Below are 26,610 nucleotides of genomic sequence, written 5' to 3' on the forward strand. Positions count from 1 at the left end.
CCGTTTCATAAAACTTGGTGAAGATGCTCTTTTAACAACTATCTGTAAGTAAACAATACACGCGTTTGCCGCATAAATAGAAGTTTAACTGGGTTTTTTTGCTTTAAAAACAAAACAAAACATTAGACTGATCAAAGCGCAATACAACTATTTCGATTGTGATTCCTCGATTAAATGACGTGTGTGTGGAGCGTCTGAGTGCTTTTGAAATGAACACAAGGGAGCGTTTAAAAGGCGTGAGATTAAGATTTTTTACTGTTACATTTCGCATACAGTTGACCGCTGCATTTAAGAATCTGGTGCAGAAGCTCGGAGTGATGAAGCTGAACCATCGCTGTGGCCGTTCCCAGTCCAGTCACAACCGTACAGGTTTTCAAGCGCATGTTTCTGCAGTTGTAAACGTGAGGATCGCGCCGACTGCACAGCGTCCTTGTTTCGTTCCTCCTTCCCCCCAAAATGAACACATTAAGAAAATCCCTTATGCTGTTTAAGCACTGCGCGAGCATTGTTTAAGAAAAATAAAATAAAAATAAAGAAAAATAGCAGTTTGTAACATGGATTAAAGATAATACTGAGAATAAAATGGTTTAAGAGACAGTGAAAAATAACACCACCATAACAAGCATCACACTACTCCTATCCACAGTCACAATGTACACGCTTGTCCAAAAGGCTTGCACGCTGGCGGATGAACGGATGCTAATCTTTTCGTTGTAATGAACTGAAATTGTTAATATTTTGTATTCATCAGAAGCAGTAGCATATTCTGAAACATCTACACACAAAACAATGAAAAAAAAAAAAGTTTGGATATTTTTAAAACCACCCAAATATTAGAAAATAACGTTTTACATTTGAAAAACAAAGATTAAAAAATACAAAATTAAATAATTTGGAGTAAAAAGGCACAACTCTTGCACAGTGTATACATTGCTTACACAGTATAAAGCAGGTTGAAGACCGTCTGAAATTATAGTTTGTGTTTTTTCTTCTTCTTTTGAATGGGTGTGTTACCACAAAGTTCCTGGACTGATCCAGGCAAAACAGGGAAAACAAGTGTGACACGCGTCTTTATTCCTTTACAGTACTTTTGCGTTGTTTAAATTTCAATTTAAAACAGTAACATTCTTCATTTACCAGAACACACGTCACTCAATCGCGACGTGCTGCTAAAAATAATTCAGTTTCTGTATGGATTAAAATGCAAAGTAAAAATTGTGCATGTTAAAAAAAAGACAAACAAACAAAAACCTTTAAACCAACATACTACAATGAGTCTTGTTTTTTTCTTCTTTTTTGAGAATTAGAATGGTCAAAGAACAAATGTTATTTTCTAGATTGTGTTACTGAGTTCTAACAAAGCTGCTGGCCAGAGTGTTCCCACCCCGGGCAAGTACAACGTTTCCCTGGTAAATACCACTCCACTGAACCAAGAGGATTATTTGAACATTTGGTTCGTAATGTGCAAAATATACAATACATTGTTGATTCTACTGCCAATTCAAAAAACGTAAAAAGGTCACAAGAGATACACAACGTTAAAGAAAACTGGCAAAAATAAATCTCCCCTTATTTCCCTCCATTCCCAAGGAACACTGCAATACCACACGAATGAGAGAGTAATGGTAGGATGCAAGAGGTAAACTATGGGTGGTCTGACGAGAACAAGCATACTGGTGTGGGTTCAAACCCATGGGCTGCATTCAGCAGTGCCATATAGTGCTACTGCTGCAGCGTGTAACAGATCAAAGGAATCTGTTCAAAGTGCAACAGGTTAAGGTGCCGATGGCAAGCGAAAGATCAAATGTCCTCATAACGGATTTCACAGATGACTGTAGGGATTCAACCAATACCGCGGCTTCAGTTTCTTAGCACTGTTTCATTATGTTGGAAAAATCCAAGAGAAAATTTTCTCCAGAAAGTGGGACAAAAACAACAACAACAACAACAACAACAACAACAACAACAACAAAACCCCAAAACAAAAACATACAAAAAACAAAATGCACACCACCACCACCACCACCACACACTTGTCCAGAACACTGTAGAACCATCATGAGAACGGGCAGAACGGGAGACACTGCCCACTGTGAAGCAGGGCGAGGTAAAGGACTGGGGGTGTGGCTATGTGGGCAGTCTGCTCAGGAGGTGCAGAAGATGGAGGATCCAGCACAAACACAGCGAAGGAGAGCGTTACTGAGGACTGCCAATGCCACACACAGCTGAGGCAAAACCAAGGACATGTGCAGGTTGGCACAGGAGGGAGGGTGGATGGCTAGGTGGAGGTTTGTGTGAGGGAGGGTGGATGTCCAGGTGGAGGTTGGTGTGAGGGAGGGTGGATGTTCAGGTGGCGGTTGCATGTCCAGGTGGAGCTTGGTGTGCAGGAGGGTGGATCTCCATGTAGAGGTTTGTGTGAGGCAGGGTGGATGTCCAGGTGGAGGTTTGTGCAGGAGGGTGGATGGCCAGGTTCACATGGAAGACAGCTTCACAGTTCCTGAACCTGAAGCTCTGAGGTGGCCAGTGGCCGAGAGCCTGTGTAGCATCGACCCCTCCCCTGCTCTCGCTCCACACTTCACTTACAATGCAGCCAAAATAATGGGACAATTTAAAAAACTTTTTTTTAAAAAGCTATGAGAAACAATTATCGGGGGGGGGGGGGGGGGGGGGGGATTAAAAAAAAGACAAAACCACTCCATTTCTCCCTCTCAGATGCTTCTTGTCACCATTATGGTCCCACAAAAGCAGAACAAACAAACAAAAATGTAAACGAATGGAGCTTGTAGCTGCTGTTAGGGTGCTCCCCCCTGCCACAAAGCGGGATGGGCAGAGCATTATGGCACTCCGCCCACGCCCATCTTAGACCTCATGGCTTCCACTTAGCTCCACCCCTCCGGCTAGGGAAGAATGGTGGTGATGAAATCGTAGAACCTCTTGGAGTACTGTTCTGGGTTCACGGTGGATATCTCTGCCCCAGCCTAGATGCACCGAACAGGGGACAAACAAAAAGGCAGAAGAGGTTGTGAATCTATTCCCAGTGTGATGACTGCCTACCCATGGAGAGCTCTTAAGACAAGTAAACATTTAGCATTTAGCTGATGCTTATATCCAAAGCGATTTACAGTTGTGTAAGGGAGCACAACATGAGTAACTGAGAGTTAAGGGTCTCGCTCAGGGACCCAACAATGGCAACTTGGCAGTGGTGGGACTGCCCCTAGAGACAAGGAGACGCACTTACTCCATGCTTGACCGTCTTGGCAGCGTGGGCTGCCTTCTTCTTGGCATCGTAATGTTGCAGGATATCGATGATGGCCATGAAGTAGACCTCCTTCCTAGGGGAGTCTTGAAGGGGTCAAAATTACACCACAACTATTCAGAGCCTTATCAAAGAAAACTAATCTCAACTAAACATGCCAAGAGGAAACTTAATCAATGGTCCAATAAACCTGCACTGTGAATTTCCATTAATTTCACTGGTCACATCGGGGACGTGTTATTGTCCCAGTATGATGTGCCGAATATCAGTAGCTATAAAGCCGTTCAGTTCTAAATATCACATATAAATCCTAAAATACTACATGCAAAATCAGGAATGCAATAAGCAGGTCAAAGTTCAAAGAGGAGGGGGAGGAGGTGGGCTTTTTCAGCTGAAACAGTAAGTCAAATGAAAAGTTTGTTCCTTTAGCTGTCAAGCACCTCCTGCTGCAACATCTAAAGATGTTGCTTTATTTAACTTAAGGAATTATTTTAGTTGTTGTAAAATTAAAGAAAAGTAAGACAAAATGATGCCATTTTCATGAGTTAGCTGGGGTGTAAGCAAACCTAACGGCACACGGGTGGGAGATTTTGCCTCATCTTTGCAGTAAATGTACACGTCTTAAAAGTACAGACTAAGGCATCAGCATAATTCTATTGGGTCTTTAGTGCAATTCATCCCCGTGGTGCTGAAACAAGTCTGGTAATTACCCCAAACAGGTCCCACGCTTCTCTGCTAAGATTTTATTGAAAGGGCACAAAGGAGATGTTTGTGTTATTACGTTTCACTCTGGAAGGCATGGAGGTCTGCCTGCAGAACTAGGTTATAACATAAAACTGTCCTTTCTGAAGGACTTGGCAGATTACCAGCAGTAATAAATGTTAACATAAAATAGTAATGCTCCGGTAAGTCAGTATATTATTTCGGTTACTGTGTGAGCTACCCGTCACCCCCACAAACTCACTGTCATGACTCTTGATGGCATAGACGTCGATGGTAGGGTCAAAGTCTCCTGGAGAAAGTGGCTTGGTGCTGTCCAGGGTGTTGCTGGGGCTATCGGGAGGCGTGCCCACTACACCTCCGTCACTCTCCCCCTCATCATCGCCCTCGTTCTCCTCACTCTCCACCTCCTCCTGCTCCGCGCGCTCCACATCGTGGATCCCCACCAACAGGCTGTAGTCCATCAACTTCAGCAGGGCTAGGAACTACAGGGAGAGAGAGAGAGAGAGAGCATAGCACAAAGAGAGAGAGAGATGGAAAGAGTGAGAGAGAGAGATGGTTTGATAAAAAATACCCAACACACTACAGGAGGAAAATGGACTGACAATTATATCAGCAGTAAGTGAAGAGAAAAATGACACCCTGTATTTACCTCCACATCCTTCCTCAGTTTGTCCAGGAAAATCTTTTTGTTTTCCTCGTCAATGTAGATTTTCTGCCCATCATTGATGAAGTCATTGTCCTTGTATGTGGGCAGATCCTTGGCCTAAGTGCAAAAATAGTGGAGAAGCTCTCTCTCACATCCCAACACTTCCTCAGTAATCCTCAATATCCCTACCACTGAATTTCTCACCAATACACACTTCACTTTTTTAGGCAGCTCCATATAGCAACACAAGATGGCACTCTTGAGTCATTAGAGAGAGGCAGGCTCAGCTGAAGGAGGACTTCTTCCTTATTCAAGGGACAAGCAACACCCCAAGAAACACCTGAAGCAAACCTCAAATCAATTTCAGCAGGATGCAGAACCTGCCATTTTAAACATGGAATTACTACTTACACCAAAAACCTCTCCCTGTGTATAAACCTGGACCCACCTTTAGGAGATGGCTTAAAACCAGTTTTTGTGTTAGCTAGATCGAGTCGCCACACCAACACCACCATGAGCATAGGCAGCTTCCACTACCCCGATGCTACAGGACGCAACCTGTGCATCCCGCAACACGACCTGTAAGGCCTGTAGGAGGAGAGAGGGACGCAGTGGCAGACTCCAGTGGCAGCAGAAAGGCAGGGAGTTAGAGCACGCTGTCTGACACCAGTGGCAACAGCCTGATTTACACCAAACACAAGAGCACTGAGGGACAGCAGGGCTGATATCAGTATTACTATCTCCCTGATCAGCATCTGATGAACACCAAGCACGCAAGCACTGTCAAACAGGAAGGCTGTCATCTTCATCATCATCTCACTAATGGCCCGAGATGACATCAGAAGCCTGCACTGTTACAAGCCTTTATGAGGGTTTATTATGCTGGTTAGAACAGGTTATAAAACTAATTATCTTAAGTGTTTACCATTAACAGCTAAAATTATGGGTTTTGTAACTTGACAAAAATATTACAGGCAATCAGACATTAAAACCCTGCTGCTCATCAAAATGTCTAAAGGACAAAATCATAAGAGTTGCGTCCCTGGTAGACAGTGACAGAGTCTAAGGCAAACCACCCTGCTACGGATCTGAGACAGCCCATACGGCACAACTGCACAGGCCAGGACCTCATCTCTGAGCCTGACAGTAAAGCACGACCAGTCACACGACGCATACAGGATACCGCATCTGCTAAACGGCATTAATGAAAACAAACACTTGCACGTTGTGATTGCTGTATGCCTTTTCACTGCTGAACCCCTGACGTGATGCACTTAAAGACTGGCCTGCATAAAAATGTTTATGTTTGTTATGCATGTAAATGGTGTAATGCATCTCAACGCCTACAAAATTCCATGATTTACATATCGCAGCCTCCTACAATATCAGTACTGGAAATGCTCATATTGTAATTATTAAATGAAGTACAGTGCACATTTGTACATCAGGGGTGCAGAGGGGTGGAGGATGATGGAACCACCTACTCCATAACCACCCCCCACCCCCACCCCCCACAAACCACAACTGACGCCTGGAAGCAACGCGACTCAAAAGCACTTTACTACCTCAGGATATGTACAGCTAACCATCAGGAAATATGAATTCACCATCAATAAATTAAGAGAACAAGAGAGCATCAATTGTGTGTGTGTGGACACCAAAGCACAATAGGGACCGTATCCAGGACAATGGGTCTCATCCATCCAGTACAGCCAACCAGAACCCACAGGACGCAGGACCAGAGCTCCATGATACACGGTGCAAATGTAAACATTTATTATGTTTATATCAGACTTTTGAGGTTTGTTTCCAGAAAACATTTACTCACTCCCTCACCTTCCTCCCCCCCAACCTCACACACAAACAGCACTTCAACATAGAACATGCTGTCTAGAAGTCTAAGCCATGATCACAGACTCTAAGGTGAGCTGTGATTAACCAGAATCTCTAGGCTTCTCCAGATGTTCTCACTGTCTTTCTCCAGATGTTCTCACTGGAGTCCCCTCCAGCTCCAGCTCCAGCTCCACTACACAGCAGCCACTGACATACGTCTGTCTTCACAGCAAAGTTGCCGAATGCGCTCTCATGCCAAAATGACAGGACCCATGGGGAGATCCAGCCACGACACACATCATGCTATAGCAGCCCCAGACCTCGGTTACGTATCATTCACAGAACCAAAACCGCAGACTTGGTACTTTCACGTGTAGTTAGTTTAAAACGCATCCATGGTCTGCCTCCATACGCGCCATGCAATGCCAAACCTTGCATCAGAGTTGTGGCGATCTCCTCTAACGCGGTGGAGAACAATATTCAGTCCCAGATGCAGCCATGTTTCCTATCCTAGCAAGGAGGACTTTTCAGTGTTCACTTGACCTTTAGGAAAGAAAAGGTTTCCTCTTTTGTGCTGCTTAGCTGATATCTGCTCGGGGAAGCCATCCGCAATGAGGAAAGCTGCCCAACGTGTGTGTGTGTGTGTGTGAGCGTGCATGCGTCTTTAAACACAGAGCCCTCAAGGGAAACGCTGACATCCGGTGGGTGATTTCACTGCCTGCTGTATACCTTATTCACGCCAGCTTCAGACGATGAGATGATGCAGACTGATCTTGCCTGCAGCAGCAGGGCCTCACACACCTTACCTGAGGGGCCCGGCACCTTAAACGTATCAGGAACAGCGCAGAGGGGTGCAGCAGACACACACACACACCATCTGTTCCCCTGTTGTCTAACCATCAGGCAGCCTACAGGACAATATAAAATGGGACGACACCCACAGCTACCCCTGACCTCAGAACGATCTGTGCACCAGTGTGAGGCTACGGGGCATGACGCAGGACCCTCAGTCAACATGTGGATGAAAAAGACCAGTGGGCCACTCACACGAGGTGTGTGAAGCCAGTTCAGTACAAACTAAACCCATCAAAGCACAGAGAATCAGTCAGTACGGCCAGCCAAAACCTGACCTGCTAGCGAACTGCCACAAATTCCCCTTGCCTTTAACAAGTTCTTTACTTCTTACTTCACCATAATAAACAACCTGGCATGAAGACATACATGACTACGGCTTACTCTGCACCCCCCCCCCCCTTCCATTAGAGGCACACGCCCAGAACATGTTAGAGTCACTGCATGAGGGACCAGCAGAAGGCCACGCCCACGCCCAGGTGACACTATTACATGCATGGCCGACTTCAACAGAAAGAATCGACGTGTATATCAAATAAAAAGACTCTTTAAAACAATGTTTAGTGAAGGTGGGCTACATTACCTTCTCCTTGTCACTTGCCTCCCTGGCAACAGTCGATCCCTGAGGAGAAAGAGGAGAAGCGTCACCCTCACTCACGTCAGCTGGCATGGCAACCCTGCACAAGTACAGGAGGAAGCCCCCTTCAAACTCCTCCTTTAACGCACCTTCAGGTCGTACTTCTTGTAGACGGACAGGCGGTGGCTGAAGACGTTGCGTGTGACGATCATATAGGTTTCGTCTCCGTCCACTGTGATGCGGTACATGCCGAGGAACTGAGGGAGCAGGGTGTTTCCATGGCACTCCACGATAAACTGTATGAGGCGCGCACACACAGCCACGCACACGTCAGGAACAGTGCTACCCAACACTTCAGGAACATATCACTGACTGGTTCAGGCACATACTGGTGAAATTGGTCTGCTGGTGAATTGTTGAGAAGGTTTGGAGAAGAGAAATGACAGAAAATACTAAAGTACAAGGCTGCATATCTTAACGGACTCACTGTTAGAGCACCATAGAGCGAGTCTATGGAATGAGACCAAGAACGTGTTATTCGGTGGCATCGCAACAGAATATCGTGGTTATAATTAGACCAGTGGCTCAGTTGTGATCTATTTTTAAGACCTCCCTCGGGATTGCACAAGGCAGGATTTCCCTGACTGCTAAATGCGAGACTCACCGCTCCCTCACTGAAGCAGACCACTATGAACCTTGGCCACTTACACGCTCAACAACACGAACTCATCAGAACCTGGTCCAATTACAATTATTACTGCAGGTCACCTGTGGATACTAGTGACCTGATTTTAACACAGGTGACGGTGGGGGATTACTAAGCAACCATCATCCAGCTAGGTGTTACGTTTACAAATCTTAGTCTAAACTGCATGTACACCTTGTCTGCAGCATGAGTGATCCCTGAATGTGTTTTTGTGCATGAACGCGTTTGTAAAGCCCTGGACAAACGGGCAGACCCCTGGGAATGTCTCCAACAGCATGCAAGATGCTCTCTCCCTTCACTCCAGCAAAACAACGGCAGAATGTCCTGAGGGAACCACCGTGTTGCCTGGAGAAGTGGCAACGTGTGTGGTTGGAAAAGTGTGGTGGGTGACAATACTGCCTCTCCAATGGGGTATTAGGGTTCAAACCCCATCTGGGCCAGTGCTCTATGCTGGTACCAGTAAGAGTCCTTTGGCAAGACTTCCAACATTATGTTTACCTACTTCTGTAACATGCTAGAAATCATAAGTTTCTCTGCATAAGAGCGTTTGTTAAATGTAATTCATGCCATGGTCAAAATGAAGTAAAAGGTTATCTATTTAGTGTGAATTGAATACCCACTTGACTTGAACTGGCAACCTTCTGATAACTAGTCCAGTACCTTAAACACTGAGCTAAGTGCAATCTGAATCTGAATGTCCTTTTATCTTTGTTTTATAGATAAATGAGTTGAGTCATGTTCAGATTCCCATCATGCTGATGCCTGACGACTTCAAGGCTTATTCTAAGATCAAGGTGGACAATCGCCTGTTTAACAAGTAAGTTCGGAACTGCTTCCATTTTGTTAGGTGATATTCTCTTATGTGTTGGGTTAGGGTTAAACTGCAAATTCACTGGGCTCAACTGAAAGGTGCTCTGAATAATGGCGACAGTCGAATGCATTAATGTAAATCACAGGAGTGACACTGGGTCCCTGAGCAACCCGTTGCACCAGCTGCTGCTAATAATCAAACATTACAGCTTCTCAGGAATGACTTTGTAGACAGAAGAAAAAAGTCGAGGCTTCAATCCCCCCCCCGCCCCCAAACAAACAAATAAACCAAAACCACATCATTAAAGGTATGGTGCGTGCGTGTGTGTGTGTGTGTGTGTGTGTGTGTGTGTGTGTGTGTGTGTGTGTGTGTGTGTGTGAGTGTGAGAGCGAGATACCTGATGGTATTTCTTCAGAATGTTATGCATCTCGGCCACGTCCTCACTGCTGATGGTCTTGATGACGTACCTCTTGTCGTAGGAGGTGTGAAAACGGGCTCCACTGCGGCCCTGCGCTTCACTTACAAAGGGTGCACTGCGAGTCAGTGAGTTCTGCGTGCACACACACACACACACACACACACACACACACACACACAGACACACAAAGTAAGACAAGCCAGCCACCCTAACACCCACATAGAGCACAGGTTCAGAGTTCTGCAAGTCCAGCCACAGAGATCAGACCCCTCGTCCATTTGAGCGTTTACTCCTAATCCAACACACCTCCATCGGCTCAACACATCATCCTCAGGCCCCAAGGTGAGTGCAGCGAGCTGGGGCAGACAGGGCACTACAAACACCCAGGGCACGGAGGATGTCCAGCATCGCTGGGCAACAAAGAAAGGAAACACCACCGGTGGCACGATGGGGGCACCAAGGCTAAACTCTAACTGGAGTCGGCTATTAGTATGGCTATTCGCTGTCAGCTGCCACAGGGGATCAGATGTAGGCCAGAGAATGGCATCTGGGCACCAGAGCTCTGTGCCATCACACTAATCTGAACTGACCGACAATCTTAATTCCAGGTCCCATAGTGCATCGTTGTGAAGGACAGCCATTGACATGCCACCCTCCTGTAACAGATGCCACTTCTGTAAAACACAGTAATATACTGCTGGGTTCTGAAGGCTCAGGAGTTTACTGGTTCTTTTAAAGAAATCTCTGGACTAAGGGGGTTTGAGTTACGTCCCTAATCCCAGTCCCACAGGTGGCGCTTAACTACGTACACTTTATGTGCTTTCACTCCTACAGTGTAATAACCCCTTAATGGCAGAAGCACCAGCTGTTTCTAGTTCAAAGTAAGGAGCTTGAAACACAAACTGCACCAGCGTAGACCACTGGCCCCAGAGCGGGACACTTTACCAAACGCTTTACGCAGAAACATCACAGCCATCGCACAGATAGTGACCTGCCGCACGTTCACACACAGGAATATGGGAATGAAGGTATTCTGAGTAAGGAAGACACTGGAGCAGACCGGCATAGTGCAGGTGTGTGTGTGTGTATGTATGTGTGTGTGTGAGATGCTTGTTGGTGTGGGGAGGAAGGATAAATGCAGGTCTGTAGGCACTGCAGAACAGCTGGGAGGAGGTCAGGGCTAACGGCTCCTGTCAGACAGGCTGACTGAGTGGTAGACGCAGCTGCAGAGTGAGGGCAAGTTCGGACAACACTGCCATAACCACACACTGTGTAGACTTACTCATCTCACACACACACACACACACACACACACACACACACACACACTCCCTCCCTCTCTCTCAGTGCCGATCGCTGTGTCCTTGGACTTCTCCAGCTCTAATAACACAGACACAAAGGCCGCAGCCCAAAGCAGACATGAAGCCACAGGAAATGACCCGATCGGTCACGGTGCAGGTTAGTGGCATCGGGAGATGCTCATCAGGACAGAACGACGCGAGAACACAAATGAGTCCAGAAGGACCACTCACAGGACACGCTGAAATAACACGCATTAAAAAATAAGTCTACGTGCACTGTTTGGTTTGTCAGAATAACAGTGTATAGCTACTGCTCTCATACCTTAAAATAAATGAATAACTGGGATTTTATTATTAATACTCATATTAGTAGTCGATGAGGCTAAATTTGACCAATAACTTCTTTACTGTTCTCAAAAGGCAAAATCACTCAAGATCAAAAAGCATAACCCAAATGTCACAGGGCATAACACAGGCCCTGTGGTAGATGCCATCTTGGGAAACTGTGTTGAGAGTACAGATCACATCCTCACTCATACCTCCCACATATCTTTAACACTTCTTAAAGGGCTCACTGAAGTACAGACATCATGTGACCATTTTAGGAAGTGAGTATGAATTGCTTACAACACTCTTTAGTCTCTTACGAAGAGAAGATCAGGTGCATGTTTTGCATGAGGAGAAGAGCTCGGGAGACTGCAGCTGTACGCATGATCAGAGACGAGACAGACAGTTTGCAGACCCCAGTGACCACCATACCTAAGGAGCAACCTTCACCACTGTTCTCCGACAAGAAGGGTGTGTTCTTCCTTGTGGGAGGAGATTCAGGACATACACACGGCAAACACACACACACACACACACACACACACACACACACACACACACACACACACACACACACACACGGCAAAGGATATGTGGGCAAATTAAGGGCTCTAATTTACTGGGGGGAACCTGAAATTATTCCGTCATTCCGCGGAATAATGGTCTGTTCTCGGACTGAGGACATAATGCCTAACCACACCTGACAGGGAGCTGACGTTCCTTTGCACTGGTTCGTAGGAGATACTGCTGTGTCATATAGCCGAAACCCTGCGTACTTGTGTGGTTTGTGGGAGACACTCCTGTGCTGTAACGCCAAAACCCTGCGTACTCGTGGGGTTTGTAGGAGATACTGCTGTGTCACATAGCCGAAACCCTGCGTACTCGTGTGGTTTGTGGGAGACACTCCTGTGCTGTAACGCCGAAACCCTGCGTACTCGTGGGGTTTGTAGGAGATACTGCTGTGTCACATAGCCGAAACCCTGCGTACTCGTGTGGTTTGTGGGAGACACTCCTGTGCTGTAACGCCGAAACCCTGCGTACTCGTGGGGTTTGTAGGAGATACTGCTGTGTCACATAGCCGAAACCCTGCGTACTTGTGTGGTTTGTGGGAGACACTCCTGTGCTGTAACGCTGAAACGCTACACCAAATATCGTTTTCTTTTCTTCTAACGTGAACGTACCTGGAAGTCCTGATCATCGATGTTGAACCTCTCTCTCAAATTACGGAACACGAGAGGGCAGTACTCCTTGACTTTGAAATGGCTTGGCATATTCTCTCTAAAAAAGGCAAACAAAAACACATAAGGCCTACATTCAAAAAATGACAAATAAAAAAAGCGAATATCACCTAACAAAATGGAAGCAGTTCCGAACTTACTTGTTAAACAGGTGATTGTCCACCTTGATCTTAGAATAAGCCTTGAAGTCGTCAGGCATCAGCATGATGGGAATCTGAACATGACTCAACTCATTTATCTATAAAACAAAGACAAAAGGACATTCAGATTCAGATTGCACTTAGCTCAGTGGTTAAGGTACTGGACTAGTTATCAAAAGGTTGCCAGTTCAAGTCCCCACCACTGCCCCTGAGCAAGACCCTCAACCTTCAATTATTCAAGTTGTACTCAATCATAATTTTAAGTTACTTTGGATAAAAGCATCAGCTAAATGCTGTAAGTGTAAGTCACCATAACTGTGGACGTTACATCACAACATGCTTTCCTGAGCACACAGATCACCTGTAGCTCATATCGTAGATCAAGAACAAGGTGACAGCTGGTAACGCCACCTGATATAGTAGTTTAAAAGGTTTTTTTGTGTATTTTCACATTTCTTTATAGCATACGGTTGTGTTATGATGTTTCGTTGACACTTTGATCGTTTACGTTTACCCGAGGAAGTGTAACTGTGAAGGCAGAAAATGGCCATGTAGGCTAGCAAGATGTGGGGGATAAAAGTGTCTGACTGTTTCCTTTTGCCACTCTGCTTCACTCTTCCCTCATCACTTGGTGTGTTTTTGGTTTGGATCACACTTACTTTATTGACTATTAATTCTTTGGCACAATAAACCACTTAAACTGCTAAAGCTACACATGTACACATAACCATGGCAACCAACCCAGCCTAATGGGTGCCATTCCCACTGAATGGACACACACAAACACACACACACACACACACACACACCTCCCCCCCCCCACCTGTTGGACCGGACGGTTCTGAGTGTGGATAGTAATCATTCCACTGGCATTTTTCCAAATAAACCTGGTTTGGCACAGAATGCTTCTCAGAACGGTCTGCTAACCATGCTCCGAGCCAGAGAACCGCTCAGGCGGAATGACTTAACAAGACAACATTCGCTATTTGAATAAATGTCCTGTGCTGTTTCACACACTTAAACACTAAAAACAGTCCAAACAAATCCAAATTATCCATCTTGTCAGACACATGCAGTGACCATAGCTGTTCAGCAACAACTGTTGCATAATTACCACTAGAAACTGTCACTGCCACAGATAACTCCACGCCTGATTTCTAGCACTTGTGGAAAAAGAAACCGTTACTGGTCTCAGGCGTTTAGAATGGCACAAAACAGCAAGGAATGACCTGATGCAGCCTTACTAACTGTTTGGCCCTGCTTTGGAAGAGAGGCTATACTGTCATACCGATAAAGGGATGCAAGTCGCTGTGGAAAAGGGTGTCCGTCAAATGCTGTACATGCACACGTACATGTTATCCGATTTAGACCAACTAACCTACAGAGTCTGAAACAACAACCTGTGATATTTCTAGTTATAATCTGACTGAGACACAAGAAGACGACTGGATTATCCTTTATTCAATTCATACATTTTTTTCCAATTGCTTAAGGGTCCCCATTCTTCACCATAATGCGTTTTAAAAAGTGTCACTACCGTTTTGCTGGTGCGATGTGTCGAAACTTTTGAACTTGCTAGAAAAACCTCAGGAAAATTATATCATATCCTGCATCATGGCGATGTATTCTAATATCACAATAATGACATTTCTACCATGTTGCTCATCCCTGGTTCGAGAGTCAGCTGTGGAGAGAATGGCTGAGCACAGTCATCCAACAGAATTGCTAACGACTACACACCCTCCATTTGATGAACTACAGCCAAATATTTCCACTATCTGTCAACTCTGGTCTCACCAGAATTTAATCTGCATATTCAACACACCCCATTACACCCCCCCCACACACACACTCTAGATGCCCTGAAGTGACAGCCACAATGATACAGTGTGAGTGATGACTCTTGGTGGTCAGACAGTGATGTCCCCAATAAAACAATGAACTGTTTCACTTCAAGCAAGAACAGAAAGAACAGATGTGATGTGCCGTGTTCAACCATGATCCTTTCTCACGTAGCGCCAAAATCTCCCAGGGAAACACTACCTCTGAGCAATAAACTCTTAATGAAGGATGTTATTACAGCACTGCTGTGATAAAACTGAGACAAGCTTTCTTATCGTACTTCTGGAGGGATTAAGAAACACAAACAAACAAAAAAAATAATGCTGATCTGACTTTGCTGAATAGTTGGTCTAAATGTGCACAGTGCAAAAGAGAAGACCTTCGCTGAGAAAAAGGTGAGGAATCCATTGACATTTTAGACGTGACGTTACTGCATTTAGCCACTCTGGCTCAAGCCAAGAGCTCCCAGCAGCAGCTGTAAAGGAGCCCAGTTATAAACAGTGTGTTGAAGCCTGTGATGACAGACAGGGTAGTCAGCCTATGGGACTGAAGTGTTGGGGCACGGTCAGCACTAAAGCGCCGGCCACGCTCCAGTCCTTCATGCCTTAGATCCAACAGGTTTTATGAAGAGTCACTTTTAAAACAACCCCCTACAACACCACGTCTGCGTTAGGCGCTATGGAGATCCTGATAGACAGGCACGATGCTAAGCAGCTCTTCAGGACGTGCGGGACCCAGGAACACAATGCTTTGTAGGACACCAACAATAACACCAACAGATTTCTATTTTCTGAAAATCCAATTATACCTCAGTTTAGCTCCTCACCACCTACGGACTTTCCTGACACGCTGAGAAACCTTTAATTAAACTCCTAGATGCAATAGCCCCATTGTTTCCTTCATACGCGTCCTTTTCTTTCTCGGACTCTGGTGCCTACCCCTCAGGGCTGTCTTACCGATCGTGAATTCATCACTCTCACAGTTTTGGCCTCTGCAATTAATCAGTCATAAAAAGGTTGCAGTTAACATTTCCTGTTTTGTTATGTCAGCTGCATTAAATTTAGGTTCTTAGCCATAAACAGCAACAGATAACCCACAGAAATTTCACTGCTTCAGATGGTAAAAGTTTGTCCGAGTGGTCTACGCACTGCCTCCATCGCACAGATATTGACAGGGTACAATAAGATACTGGGTTGTGACTATGAACTAAAGTACAGTCGCAAAAACCACTAGTAACAATACAATAATCCATTATTAGCATGTTACTAACATGATCCATTATTAACATGTTATTAACTTGATCCATTATTAGCATGTTATTAACATAATCCATTATTAACATGTAGCCTACAACTACCTCTTGCAGTAACCAAAAGCAAAACATCGCCCAACAGTTCCATCTAGCCCACGTGTACTTTCAGGAAGTGACAGTGTGTGGTTTATAGTCTGTCATACAAAGCACAGCACAGCGATTCTGATGCATTGATCCTGAAACTACGGAAATGGAATGGCCCTAAATTAGCCTCGTCATAAATGTATTAGGCTCCATGACCCAAAAGATTATGACCATACAACCATACAACTAAATTTATCATCAAAATAATTCTTATCAAAATAATCTTTTTAAATATATTTTATATAGATTAATACATTGCCATTGCAAACAATTGAAATGATCAAATAATGCATTACCAGTGACAAGGATTTAAATCAACTGAATGTGAGACAGGTTAGTCGATTAATGAAATAAGAATTTGCTACAGGCTTTATTAATTACTACAGTGACACGACAAAACCTTCTGCTTACTTTGAGGAAGGTATTAAAGAACTTGACTATCTGAGCTGAGCTACTATGAAAACCATGCAGCCATTTCCTTACGCCTCCATTAGCGGGTCGTCTGACAGAGCACCGTCCCACTTCGGTGGGCGTGGTCAGCAGGTCGAGGGTCTAAGCAACCACACCACCACATTTACGTGTCACAGCCGTATCCACAGACCAAAGAGTCTCCAGAAACAATGAACACTCAATTCCACTAAAAGAGACCGAGGATGTCATTAATCTCGTATAAATACAATCAGGCCTAATTAGCATCATTGAGAATTATGCATCAACAGCCATTTCAGTCAACGTGCAGAGTGAGAGCTGGCTGTCTTTTTTTCTGCACGTCTACGGTTGTCTGTGGTTATCAAACAGACCCCAGCAGAGAGATACGCAACATCATAAAAACAGTCTCACAGTGCAGTCGATGGCCTCCAGTCTATCAGTAAATCTCAACGCATTAGTTTCCCTAACGACAATACGTACCAACGATACCCTAGGCAAGCCTAACCCTTAAACGTTCCCAGGACCCGTCAGAGAGCACAGACTTACACTCCGCGCCATAGGTGCACCAATACGGGTTTTTCGACGGCTGATGCGATATTTAGTGAGTAGGGAAGCCGATGGTTAATGGCGATATCCTCTAGTTGTTGGGGGATTTTTTTTTTGGCAACTACAACTTAACAATAAATGACTCACAAAATTATTACATTTAAATGAACATTTAACAGTGTTATTGTCTGCACTTTCTGTTCTGTATTTTCTGTCTGCATTGCACTTATTTTAACTTAAAATAATGTGTTAAATGAATTACCTTTGGACATTTATTTAGTAGTTAACACCACCTCCAAAAAAACACCCTCTGCAGATGCCAATTATCTCAAAATGTCATTTCATTGGGTGATTAATTGGCCACCCAAATAATCGCTTGACCACTACTATTCACTCTGGTAACTGGATACTTTCCCATTAGTTTTACTGTAGTTACTAAATAACTCATAGCACTTACAGGCTCCTCTAGGCTAGTTTTCCCCACTTTAATCCCAATGCTGGGCCCTTCCAATCCAATAGCTGTGTCTCTCCTGCTGACACCTAGGCTGAGGCCAGGGAGGTACTAGCTGTGTCTCTCCTGCTGACACCTAGGCTGAGGCCAGGGAGGTACTAGCTGTGTCTCTCCTGCTGACACCTAGGCTGAGGCCAGGGAGGTACTAGCTGTGTCTCTCCTGCTGACACCTAGGCTGAGGCCAGGGAGATACTAGCTGTGTCTCTCCTGCTGACACCTAGGCTGAGGCCAGGGAGGTACTAGCTGTGTCTCTCCTGCTGACACCTAGGCTGAGGCCAGGGAGATGCTAGCTGTGTCTCTCCTGCTGACACCTAGGCTGAGGCCAGGGAGGTACTAGCTGTGTCTCTCCTGCTGACACCTAGGCTGAGGCCAGGGAGGTACTAGCTGTGGCACAGGACTACTGGAGCCTTCTGAGCACCTTCTTACATCTATGGAGGAAAGCACCACATTCTGCACACATTATGTATTCGCCATTGGCCAGCATCACTCTATGTGTACAGGGAGCAAGGGCCATGCCGTCCTTCTCATCCAGATGTGCTCTCAGGAGCTCCTGGGTGTGTTCTGTACCCGGGCTCTCAGGAGCCTACTCTGTGTCAGTAACAGATGGGTGACTGATCCCTCCAACGACAGCTTCCCATCAGTGTTTCTCCTCCCAGACAATGGTCTAAAACATTTGTTATCGGTTCTGAAAGTGACATTGATACTGAAATATTGGCCAGTAATTACAACTGATAATTTACTCAACAGATTAAGCCTCCTGTTTAATTTAGGCCTTGTTTGTATATGACTACAGTTATAAGAAAAATGCTAAGAATCATAGAAATTGTTTTCTTTTGTCAAGTGTAACAAAGGTTAGAAAATAACATGTAATTAAAATATTTTTGTTCCCCTTTGTGTTAAATGCAACATACATTTACACCACTGGCAATGTGACATGGCTTCATCATGTCTTACACTTACTGCTCTTTACATATAGATTATACATTGAACTCGATTTAAAATGTATAAAAGGCAAAAGTTATCAGCTTTCAGTATTGGTATTGGCAACAACCAGGTGCTAAATATGAGGTGAGGGGAAGTCAAGGTGATATTTTTCATACTCCATGAATCGGACATCTGAAACTCAGAGTGCGCAGTCTGAACCCAGACACCTCGGAGGAGAGGTGACCTACTGCATGCTTGAATCCACATGCTTACACTATCAGAATTTACATTACACTCCACTTAAATTAACATTAAACTGAATGTAAAAATCATTCATTTACATTCAACTGACGCTTTTATCAAAAGCAACTTACAATTATGACTGAGTACAACTTGAGCATTTGAGGGTTAAGGGCCTTGCCTGGGGCCCAATAGCAGAAACTTGGCAGTGGTGGGGCTTGAACCAGCAACTTTCCGATTACAAGTCCAGTACCTTAACCACTGAGCTACCACAGCCCAGTCACAGTATCACATTTGAAAGGGGAGTGGTTACTGCAGAAGTCACTGAAGATTCAGAATCTGTTGGCTGTTCTTAACAGATCATGTAGTTTAATTCTTTATAAGAAATGATTCAAAACAGTAGCTAAATATAACCGATTATGTCAGCATCACTGTCAATACATATTTTTATTTATGTAGCATGTTTAAACACCTGATCACATGGTTTTAAGATGAATATTAACCAAAAACGCATAACCTGTTTAAACAACTCTTTTATAATAAAGATGATATCAAAAATGTTTGATGTTTTCAAAAACATCTATATCCCCAGATGGAAGCACATGGCAGAACAGGAATCTAATTTCAATCGTGGAATCTCTGGCTTACTGGACTGTAGTTATGGTCCCTTTCAATCGACATCTCATGCAAAGTCAGCACTTATCTCGGTGCACACATCTTACTAGCCAAGTTTCATACAACCACTTCCTGTGTGTCTCCATGGCAGCAGGGTCAAATTTTCCGCTGCTGAGCAGACGCGCTCGTCCTCATGAGAACAGGAAGCAGCAGACTGGAGCGCAAGCCGTGCACTAGGCTCCCAGCTCCCCCACGCTCAGACTAAAACAAAAATGTTTTACGGCCCGCGGTCAAACATGGTCAGTTTTATGGCCAACTCCAAGTGGCGGATATTTACGTTATCGCATATGTTAGCATTTAACCCCAGGTAAATTTTACAACAATGGCACAGGAACTTAAGTACATAAGTACAAATGAACTGCCTCAAGTTTTCATCATGTTTGATCTATTCATTCAGTACACAATAAGTTACAGTCTTTACATTTCCAAGCATATAAAAGCAAGCCCTGCAAACACAAATGGTTAAAGAGACCCTGATAAAGTGTTTGTCTAACCTAAAGCACTTAAAGCACTAAACCATTTCTGGAAACTGGCCAAAGCGTAAAACTAAAAGCCAAATATGAGGCTATTCATAACCAACCAACATGTACTTAAAAAAAAAACCAAACAAAAACAAAAAAACCTTGGAAATTGTAAACCATTTCCACTTTAAGGCAGAAACTGTGAACCACACCTTTCTTGCTGTAAGTACTTAGGGAAGACATTGGTTGTGATGTTAGGTTCTCTTTCTCTCACCTGCATCGTGCACACACTGGAACCACAAAATCAAAATTCAGTATCAGTTTGCTTGGGCAAGGTGAAATTACCCTGAAGAAGCAACATATAAGATTAAATATAGGGGTTTTGCCACAGCAGTCTCCTGTTGGGGTCAATAATATTCTGATCTGCATAAAGCACGCACCAAGTCAGTAACTGCTTAATTAAATTTTGGATTATGAATTACTCATAAAAACCATAACCAATATGTAACCTCATTACCTAAAAATGCGTCAACAACCACAGGACATACAAGGACGCAGGGCGTTACAGTAGAGAACTCTACAAGATTGGGATGAGTTCTTAGAAGATCCAGAAAGGGCACATTTCATTCATGCTTTTCAGACAGGCCTGCAACTGCCCGACCAGCTCCGGGCAGCGGTGCTCACCGAAGGCCCCTCCCAGCGGTGCTCACCGTAACCCCTCCTAGTGGTGAAGATGAAGCTAAACAGGTGCTTGCTATGGCCTTCGATGGGAATTCGGTTTGCCGCCGAGTATACCTACAGGCCCATCAAAGGTCACTCAACGCAGTGACACTTTTTAAGTAACACAGCAGGTGCCTTGGTATGGGTACTGTTTACATCAGCAAACAGTTAACATTTCATGTTCATTTAGAGTTGAGAACCAGTAAACTTGATTTAGGCCATCAGAGAAAGAAGACTGCCACTCTAACGCATATACTTAGAAACTGGATTTTTCCAAAAACTCAATATTTAACATGTTGGATACTCCACGTAATAACTGCACACCTGCCCCTGTCTACCTACTTGGTGTACATATGAGCAACTTTGAATTGAATAGGGGAGCCACACATTTATCTGATATATAAAATACATATGTATTTTTATATAGCCTAAAAGATTATACAATTTACTCTTGGGAGCGAAACTTACACATTATTTACAGTTGATATCTCCTGTTTTGGAGCTTTAAAATCCGATTTCATATGACATGGATTTCCATTATATAGAAATCATATTTCTGCTCTACCAGCTGAAGGACAAGGCGCATCGCCAGGTCAGACCAAAAGCAACCTCCTAAAAACCTCCCCAGCAGCTGAGGTGCTGAGCAGAGTGTCTATTTGCATTTCTAATACAGGCTAATTCACACCAATGGTCATCAAGATAAGATTCCGTGAAGAAACGCTGTGTCTATTTACCTACTGGCGCACTCTCCGTGGAACAGGGCTATTTTTAGGCACTCCTTATGCAATCCAGACAAAAGGCTGGGCAAGTCTTAGCCAGGGAGAGGTAGTCTGGACGACAGAACACTCAGCATCGGGACGTGAGCGTGTAAGAGATTACGCGAGGGCAATATCGGTGTACAGTAAGCAAAACAGGTTCTTGATGGAACAGCCCAATTCAAGGCGCAGAAAAATACTTGCCAATCTTCTACCAGATTTAGTCTGATGTTACACACCATAAAAAATGTCCTCTCTACTTTGAGAGTATTTTTAATCGAGAATCAATTCAAGCAGGCAACTAAGAAAGCGCCTCAGTTCAAACATGCTATGGCCTGTAGCGAGCACAGACACAGTGACCAAGGGTAGATTACAACCACAATTTTACTAAAGAAATGCAGAATGGACCTGAGGGCTAAACACTCAAAGATCACCATGAACCAGCAGGGCTGCAAGCAACAGAGAACAGTACACTCTGTGTGTGTGTGTGTGTGTGTGTGTGTGTGTGTGTGTGTGTGTGTGTTGGGATGACCCCTCTTCATCTATTCTGAGGCCCAGTTTCAGTGTGAAGAATAAGGAGGCATGGTTGGAGTCCAGAGAATGACAGTGAATGTGTTTAATAGATGGTGCCCATAAGGAACATTCTGTTTCCCGGCATGGAAAGTGTTTTGTTCTCAGAATTCCTGACAGCCTACTCTCTCCCTGCCTCAGACTTACTGCACTGCTGCCAGACATTTAGGAACATCAACTCCAACCTGTAGCACAGCCATGGATCAAACTGGAGAGTTCACACTAGAATCTCTATAATGAGGCAAGTATGTGACATGGCGCTGTATCCGTTAATTCAAGGACAACTTAAAGCTGAAGCAAACTTAATAGTCAGGTCAAGTTTAGCATTTGGATCTGCTATTGTCCGCAAACTGCTGTTCACCAACATGCTTTCAATTACAGATCAAATGCTGATCAGATTCATAAACATCCAATGAGAAGTCTAACCACCAATGCAAAAGCAAGGAATGGCTCAGGAAACACAACCTGGCCAAAACCGAGGGACCAAACCATGGGTCAAAATTGCATAACGACACCACGACTTCAAGCTCTTCCTGTGGAGATGGCAACGCCACTTGCTGACCTCAGTGTTGCTGCGTTCATGCTAACGCCTCCTCAGTGCTTCACTGACATCTGCTATCTGTGAATTTATTTTCAGGAGCTAAATAACAGAATCTTTCATTGAGCACGTTAAACACAATTAATGAAACAAGCACAATAATTTTAAAAATGTTTTTGATGACTATAAGCCAAATGTGAAATATTAGTAAATTGGATATTTACCAGGTATATTCACAATTACAAATACCCAAGATAGTGCCTTTTAATGGGTTAAGAATGCTATGAGGAGCCCACACTCAATCCACTATGTAGCTGGTAGTGAACTGAACACCCCCCACCTCGGCCCTGGCATGGACTGACATCATGCAGACAACCGCCACTGGGGTCTATTCAGTCAAGCAGTGCTTTCCTTTAGACATCACAGGTATGTTTAAATAAGAACTTCTGCAATATTGTTAAGCAATTAAATGGTATTTAAGTAAAAATCTATTAAGCTGGACAGGTAATTATCTGTTTTGTGAACCACTAAGACAGCTCACTCTGCATATAACTGAATATTCCACACTAGATTAACATTCATTTGTAGTCAGTTAATCCAATGTTCTGTCATATGTTCCCTACTGATTTAATATTATACCAATATATAATTATATTAATTTGCATGGTCAATACTGACCAATATTTTCCTCCGAACCCTGGCACAAGTATTGGCATTCAATAAATGTTAGTACAGTAGCCACAATAAAAAAACAGAAATCACTGAAAAGAATTACACTGAAACATCCAATGATAGTAAACATTTGAACATCTTCGATAAATAAAGTAAAAATATGTGCATGACCAATACCATCTCTGTGTAACACATACACAGACATGCAGGCCGATGAATGACAAGTGATCACTGAAGCTGAGGGAATCTGGGCAGATCCGCATGAAATCTGCAGGGTTCCCCCCCCCCCCCAACTTGTCCACCGTTCCAGGCAGTGTACGCGCAGCATAAACAGCTGTGTTGTCCTGTGGAAATGATGCCCCTTCTCACAGTCAAGTACGGAATGTGTGGGGGACTGGTATTAACCTTCGCACAGTTCCTTTAAGTAGTCACGGGTCCATCCTTTCCTGTCTACCGAATGGTGATTTTAAAACAACAACAAAAGTTGCAAAATACAACTCTGAAGTCATATGGAAACAGCTCAGCTCTAATTTTGTATTTGGTAAGCATTTATTTTTACAAGCTATTTACTCTTCCCCAAAAGAAAGTCACCAAGACATCTTTTGTCCTGAGTCAGACTGATGAGTTAACCCCACGTATATGCTGATAATAGGATGACTGAGGAAAAAGGTTAGATGCCTGGGGACATTTTAATGGTTGTTAAGTTTGTGGGTAGCCAAACTGTACAGCTCATCATATAAAAAAATTATAAATATAAATATAAATAAATAAATAAATAATTAAAAAATAAATAAATAAATAGATAAATTATATATATATATATATATATATATATAAAATCTGTTATTGATGTTATGTTATTGATGCTGATACAAGAATTTATTCTTTTTAGGAGCTGAATTTCAGTCCCCAGACATGGTCACAGCAGGACGTTAGTCAGACAGGTGATATTAACACTGTGCATTGGATTTAAGAAGGAAAAAAACTGTCAACTGATACCAAGTCAAAAAAAGTGAATCATATAACGTATGGATTTGACATGATAGGCATAATGACAAAAAACAATAAACAGAAGATGATTAACTGGAATAATGAGTACCAACAACACTACAATAATTGAGTTGTTACTGATATAGTGTGTTTTTACATGAAAAGATGTAGAAATAAAGACTGTCCAAGCAATAGTCTCAGTCAGTATCTAAATAGCCAGTCAAGTCAGAAGCTGTCTGGGTGTCAAAGTCTGACCAAGTTCCAAGATCCATACATATCCTAGAAGAATTACCAACTTCATGGTCTAGGCAGACACACCATGTTACATAAATTAGCATAAGTGTACAGGCACGTCAATAAAAAGGGTAGTGGGAGATCAACAGTTAAAGTCCAGCAAGACTGATCCTTCCACCAGTGTCGAAATTAAATGAACAATTGGCTCATTTGCATAGGATAGTGACTGGATTCTATAAGAGATACCCAACAGACCAAACAGGAAACCAATGGCTACTTACTAATGCATGATTCACAAAACAGCCCCATTATTTTGTAATGTAAAGACATGAAAAATGCACACCCATGCAAATTGAGTAAGCACTGCCTAAAGCCCAAGGCATGCTTTATCATAGCTATGGGGTTGCAATTTTTAAAGATAATGCTCATTAAGGCAACTCAAGATAAGATAAAGTATTGTGACAAGATAAAGTATCTGACTATTAAAGATAAAAGTATCTGATTATTTGTTTTATGGCAGCAGAACATGCTTGTACTGAGCCAAGATTTTAGCAGTCAAGATTAGAAATGTTGTTACCCAACTCATTCTTAAATTACTATGAATTAAACAGGTGTCATGTTTGGCCCTCTTTTGCAAAACATCCATGCAGTTCAGGCTAATAAATAAACCACACTCATTTGGCCTGGAAGCGGGTTTCTTTGACTGTCCTCCCCACCTTCTGTCAAGCCAAGGCTCTTGTAAGCTCTAATAAAATCTTAAAACCTTTGTTTAAATCCTCTGTGTGGAATCCATATCTCTGTAACTGATCAATACTAGCAAGATCCTGCAGCTTTTCCAGGGAAATTCAAAACTGAGGAACCAAGATCAGAGAGAAAAGCCAATGTTTCTGAAGCTTATATGCACACACCTCCTTTAGCACCTGATGCGAGTTAAGAGTTCATTTAAAAAGTCCTAAGCGTGATCAGCAGCCAACAGCAGTCATTTCTCTACAGTCCCTTCTGAATGTGTGTGTTTAGTTGTTAATTATTCAAGAAGGGGTTTTGCACTGATAACCGTTTATCAGTGAATAGCTACAGAGTCTAAAATCCAAGCAGTGCACAGTTAACCAGGGCTGAGAAACCAACAAGGTTATTGGCCGTGGTCAGACATCCTCACACACAACTGCAAGGCGTCGGAAAAGCGGACTACGTCTAACTTAATTAGACGGTTTAGAGACCATCCCGGCTTTGCGTGACTCATGAATATGAACCGCATGTCCAAAATAGGAAGCATACGGTGCATGATAGTTTAGGTGCAGTTGCCATTGGCTTGCAAGCCATCTCATCCACTGCCAGTTGATCAGTTGAGGTAGTAGCAGTACTAAATAAAACTCACCGAATGGTTGACTCCCCACATCAGGACGCTCAGAAGAGGGTCGCTGGCGCGGAACAGCTTCACCTTCTGCGCCACGAAGTGTTTTTTCTTCGTTTTCGTTTTACTCGCGATCGATGCAACCATGCTACTAGCCGATGCCATCTTTGCCAAACGGTTAACTGAAGTATCACACAGTGCCAAGTGCTGTGAAGCGAGCCCACCCAGCTAACCCGACCGCCCCTCAGCAGCTGGAGCTCGGCATAGCTGGCGAGTCCAACTCGCCCCCGCGGTTATTTCGCTACTCGGACCTAGCGTTGACTAGCGATAATATGCCGTTACACAGGCTATTAAATAACAGATTAATGAGACGTTTTCTGACTAACTCTAATGAAGGACTGGATATATTGGCAATAAGCACAGTCCTTTAGACATCATCGGTCACCCTCTCCCTTCGGGCCACTAGCTACTAGCAAGACAGTTAGCTTAGTTTAGCTAGCTGGCTGGCTAGCTAGCTTCTACCATGCCAAATGAGCGTTGACCTTCCAAATATTACGAAGATTAGAATATATACGTGCAACCGAAAGTTGAGGGCCAAGCTTAAAACAGAATGCGCTTCAGGAGTAAAAACGTTAGCTAGTGGCGCTACAAACATCTAAGATAGCGGTTAGCCATCTTAGCCCAGAGAGTCAGCCTTGACAAGCTAGCTTAGCCTCTTAGCTAACAGTGGCTGAGGGCTGAAATCTGCTGAAAGCAACACTACTCCCTTTTTTCCTTTCACGTCTGTCTACCCGTTTCAGGGGAAATGTAAAAAAAAAAAAATCCGGCGAAAGCAGCAGGGATGTGGAAAAAAATGTCCCTGCAATTTCTACTTATCTGGCGTTGTGCAGCTGAAATAACCTAAGCGAGCGTTTCCGGCTGAGTTGTC

At 43.7% G+C, this 26,610-nt stretch overlaps 1 protein-coding gene across 1 annotated transcript; it reads right to left on the bottom strand.

The window, feature by feature from the left end:
* Positions 1-237: 237 nt before the first annotated feature.
* On the bottom strand, positions 238-26,596 carry pip4k2aa (phosphatidylinositol-5-phosphate 4-kinase, type II, alpha a). Its single transcript, XM_035526059.2, has 10 exons — positions 25,707-26,596; positions 12,829-12,926; positions 12,632-12,728; positions 9,802-9,954; positions 8,037-8,183; positions 7,894-7,932; positions 4,629-4,742; positions 4,221-4,461; positions 3,239-3,342; positions 238-2,978 (listed from the first exon to the last, which is right to left on the bottom strand). The coding sequence occupies exons 1-10, from the start codon at positions 25,845-25,847 to the stop codon at positions 2,898-2,900; spliced, it is 1,215 nt and encodes a 404-aa protein (XP_035381952.1). The 5' UTR covers positions 25,848-26,596; the 3' UTR covers positions 238-2,897.
* Between the last annotated feature and the right edge of the window lie 14 nt (positions 26,597-26,610).

This window comes from Electrophorus electricus, chromosome 1 (assembly GCF_041902795.1).
Source record: "Electrophorus electricus isolate QZ-2024a chromosome 1, ASM4190279v1, whole genome shotgun sequence".
Classification (NCBI taxonomy): domain Eukaryota; kingdom Metazoa; phylum Chordata; class Actinopteri; order Gymnotiformes; family Gymnotidae; genus Electrophorus; species Electrophorus electricus.

Coding starts and splice junctions, on each gene's coding strand:
- pip4k2aa (XM_035526059.2), bottom strand. CDS start 25,847: ATGGCATCGGCTAGTAGCATGGTTGCATCGATCGCGAGTAAAACGAAA. Junction 12,729..12,828: donor GACAATCACCTGTTTAACAA/GTAAGTTCGGAA, acceptor TGCCTTTTTTAG/AGAGAATATGCCAAGCCATT. Junction 8,184..9,801: donor TTCTGAAGAAATACCATCAG/GTATCTCGCTCT, acceptor CGCCTCATACAG/TTTATCGTGGAGTGCCATGG.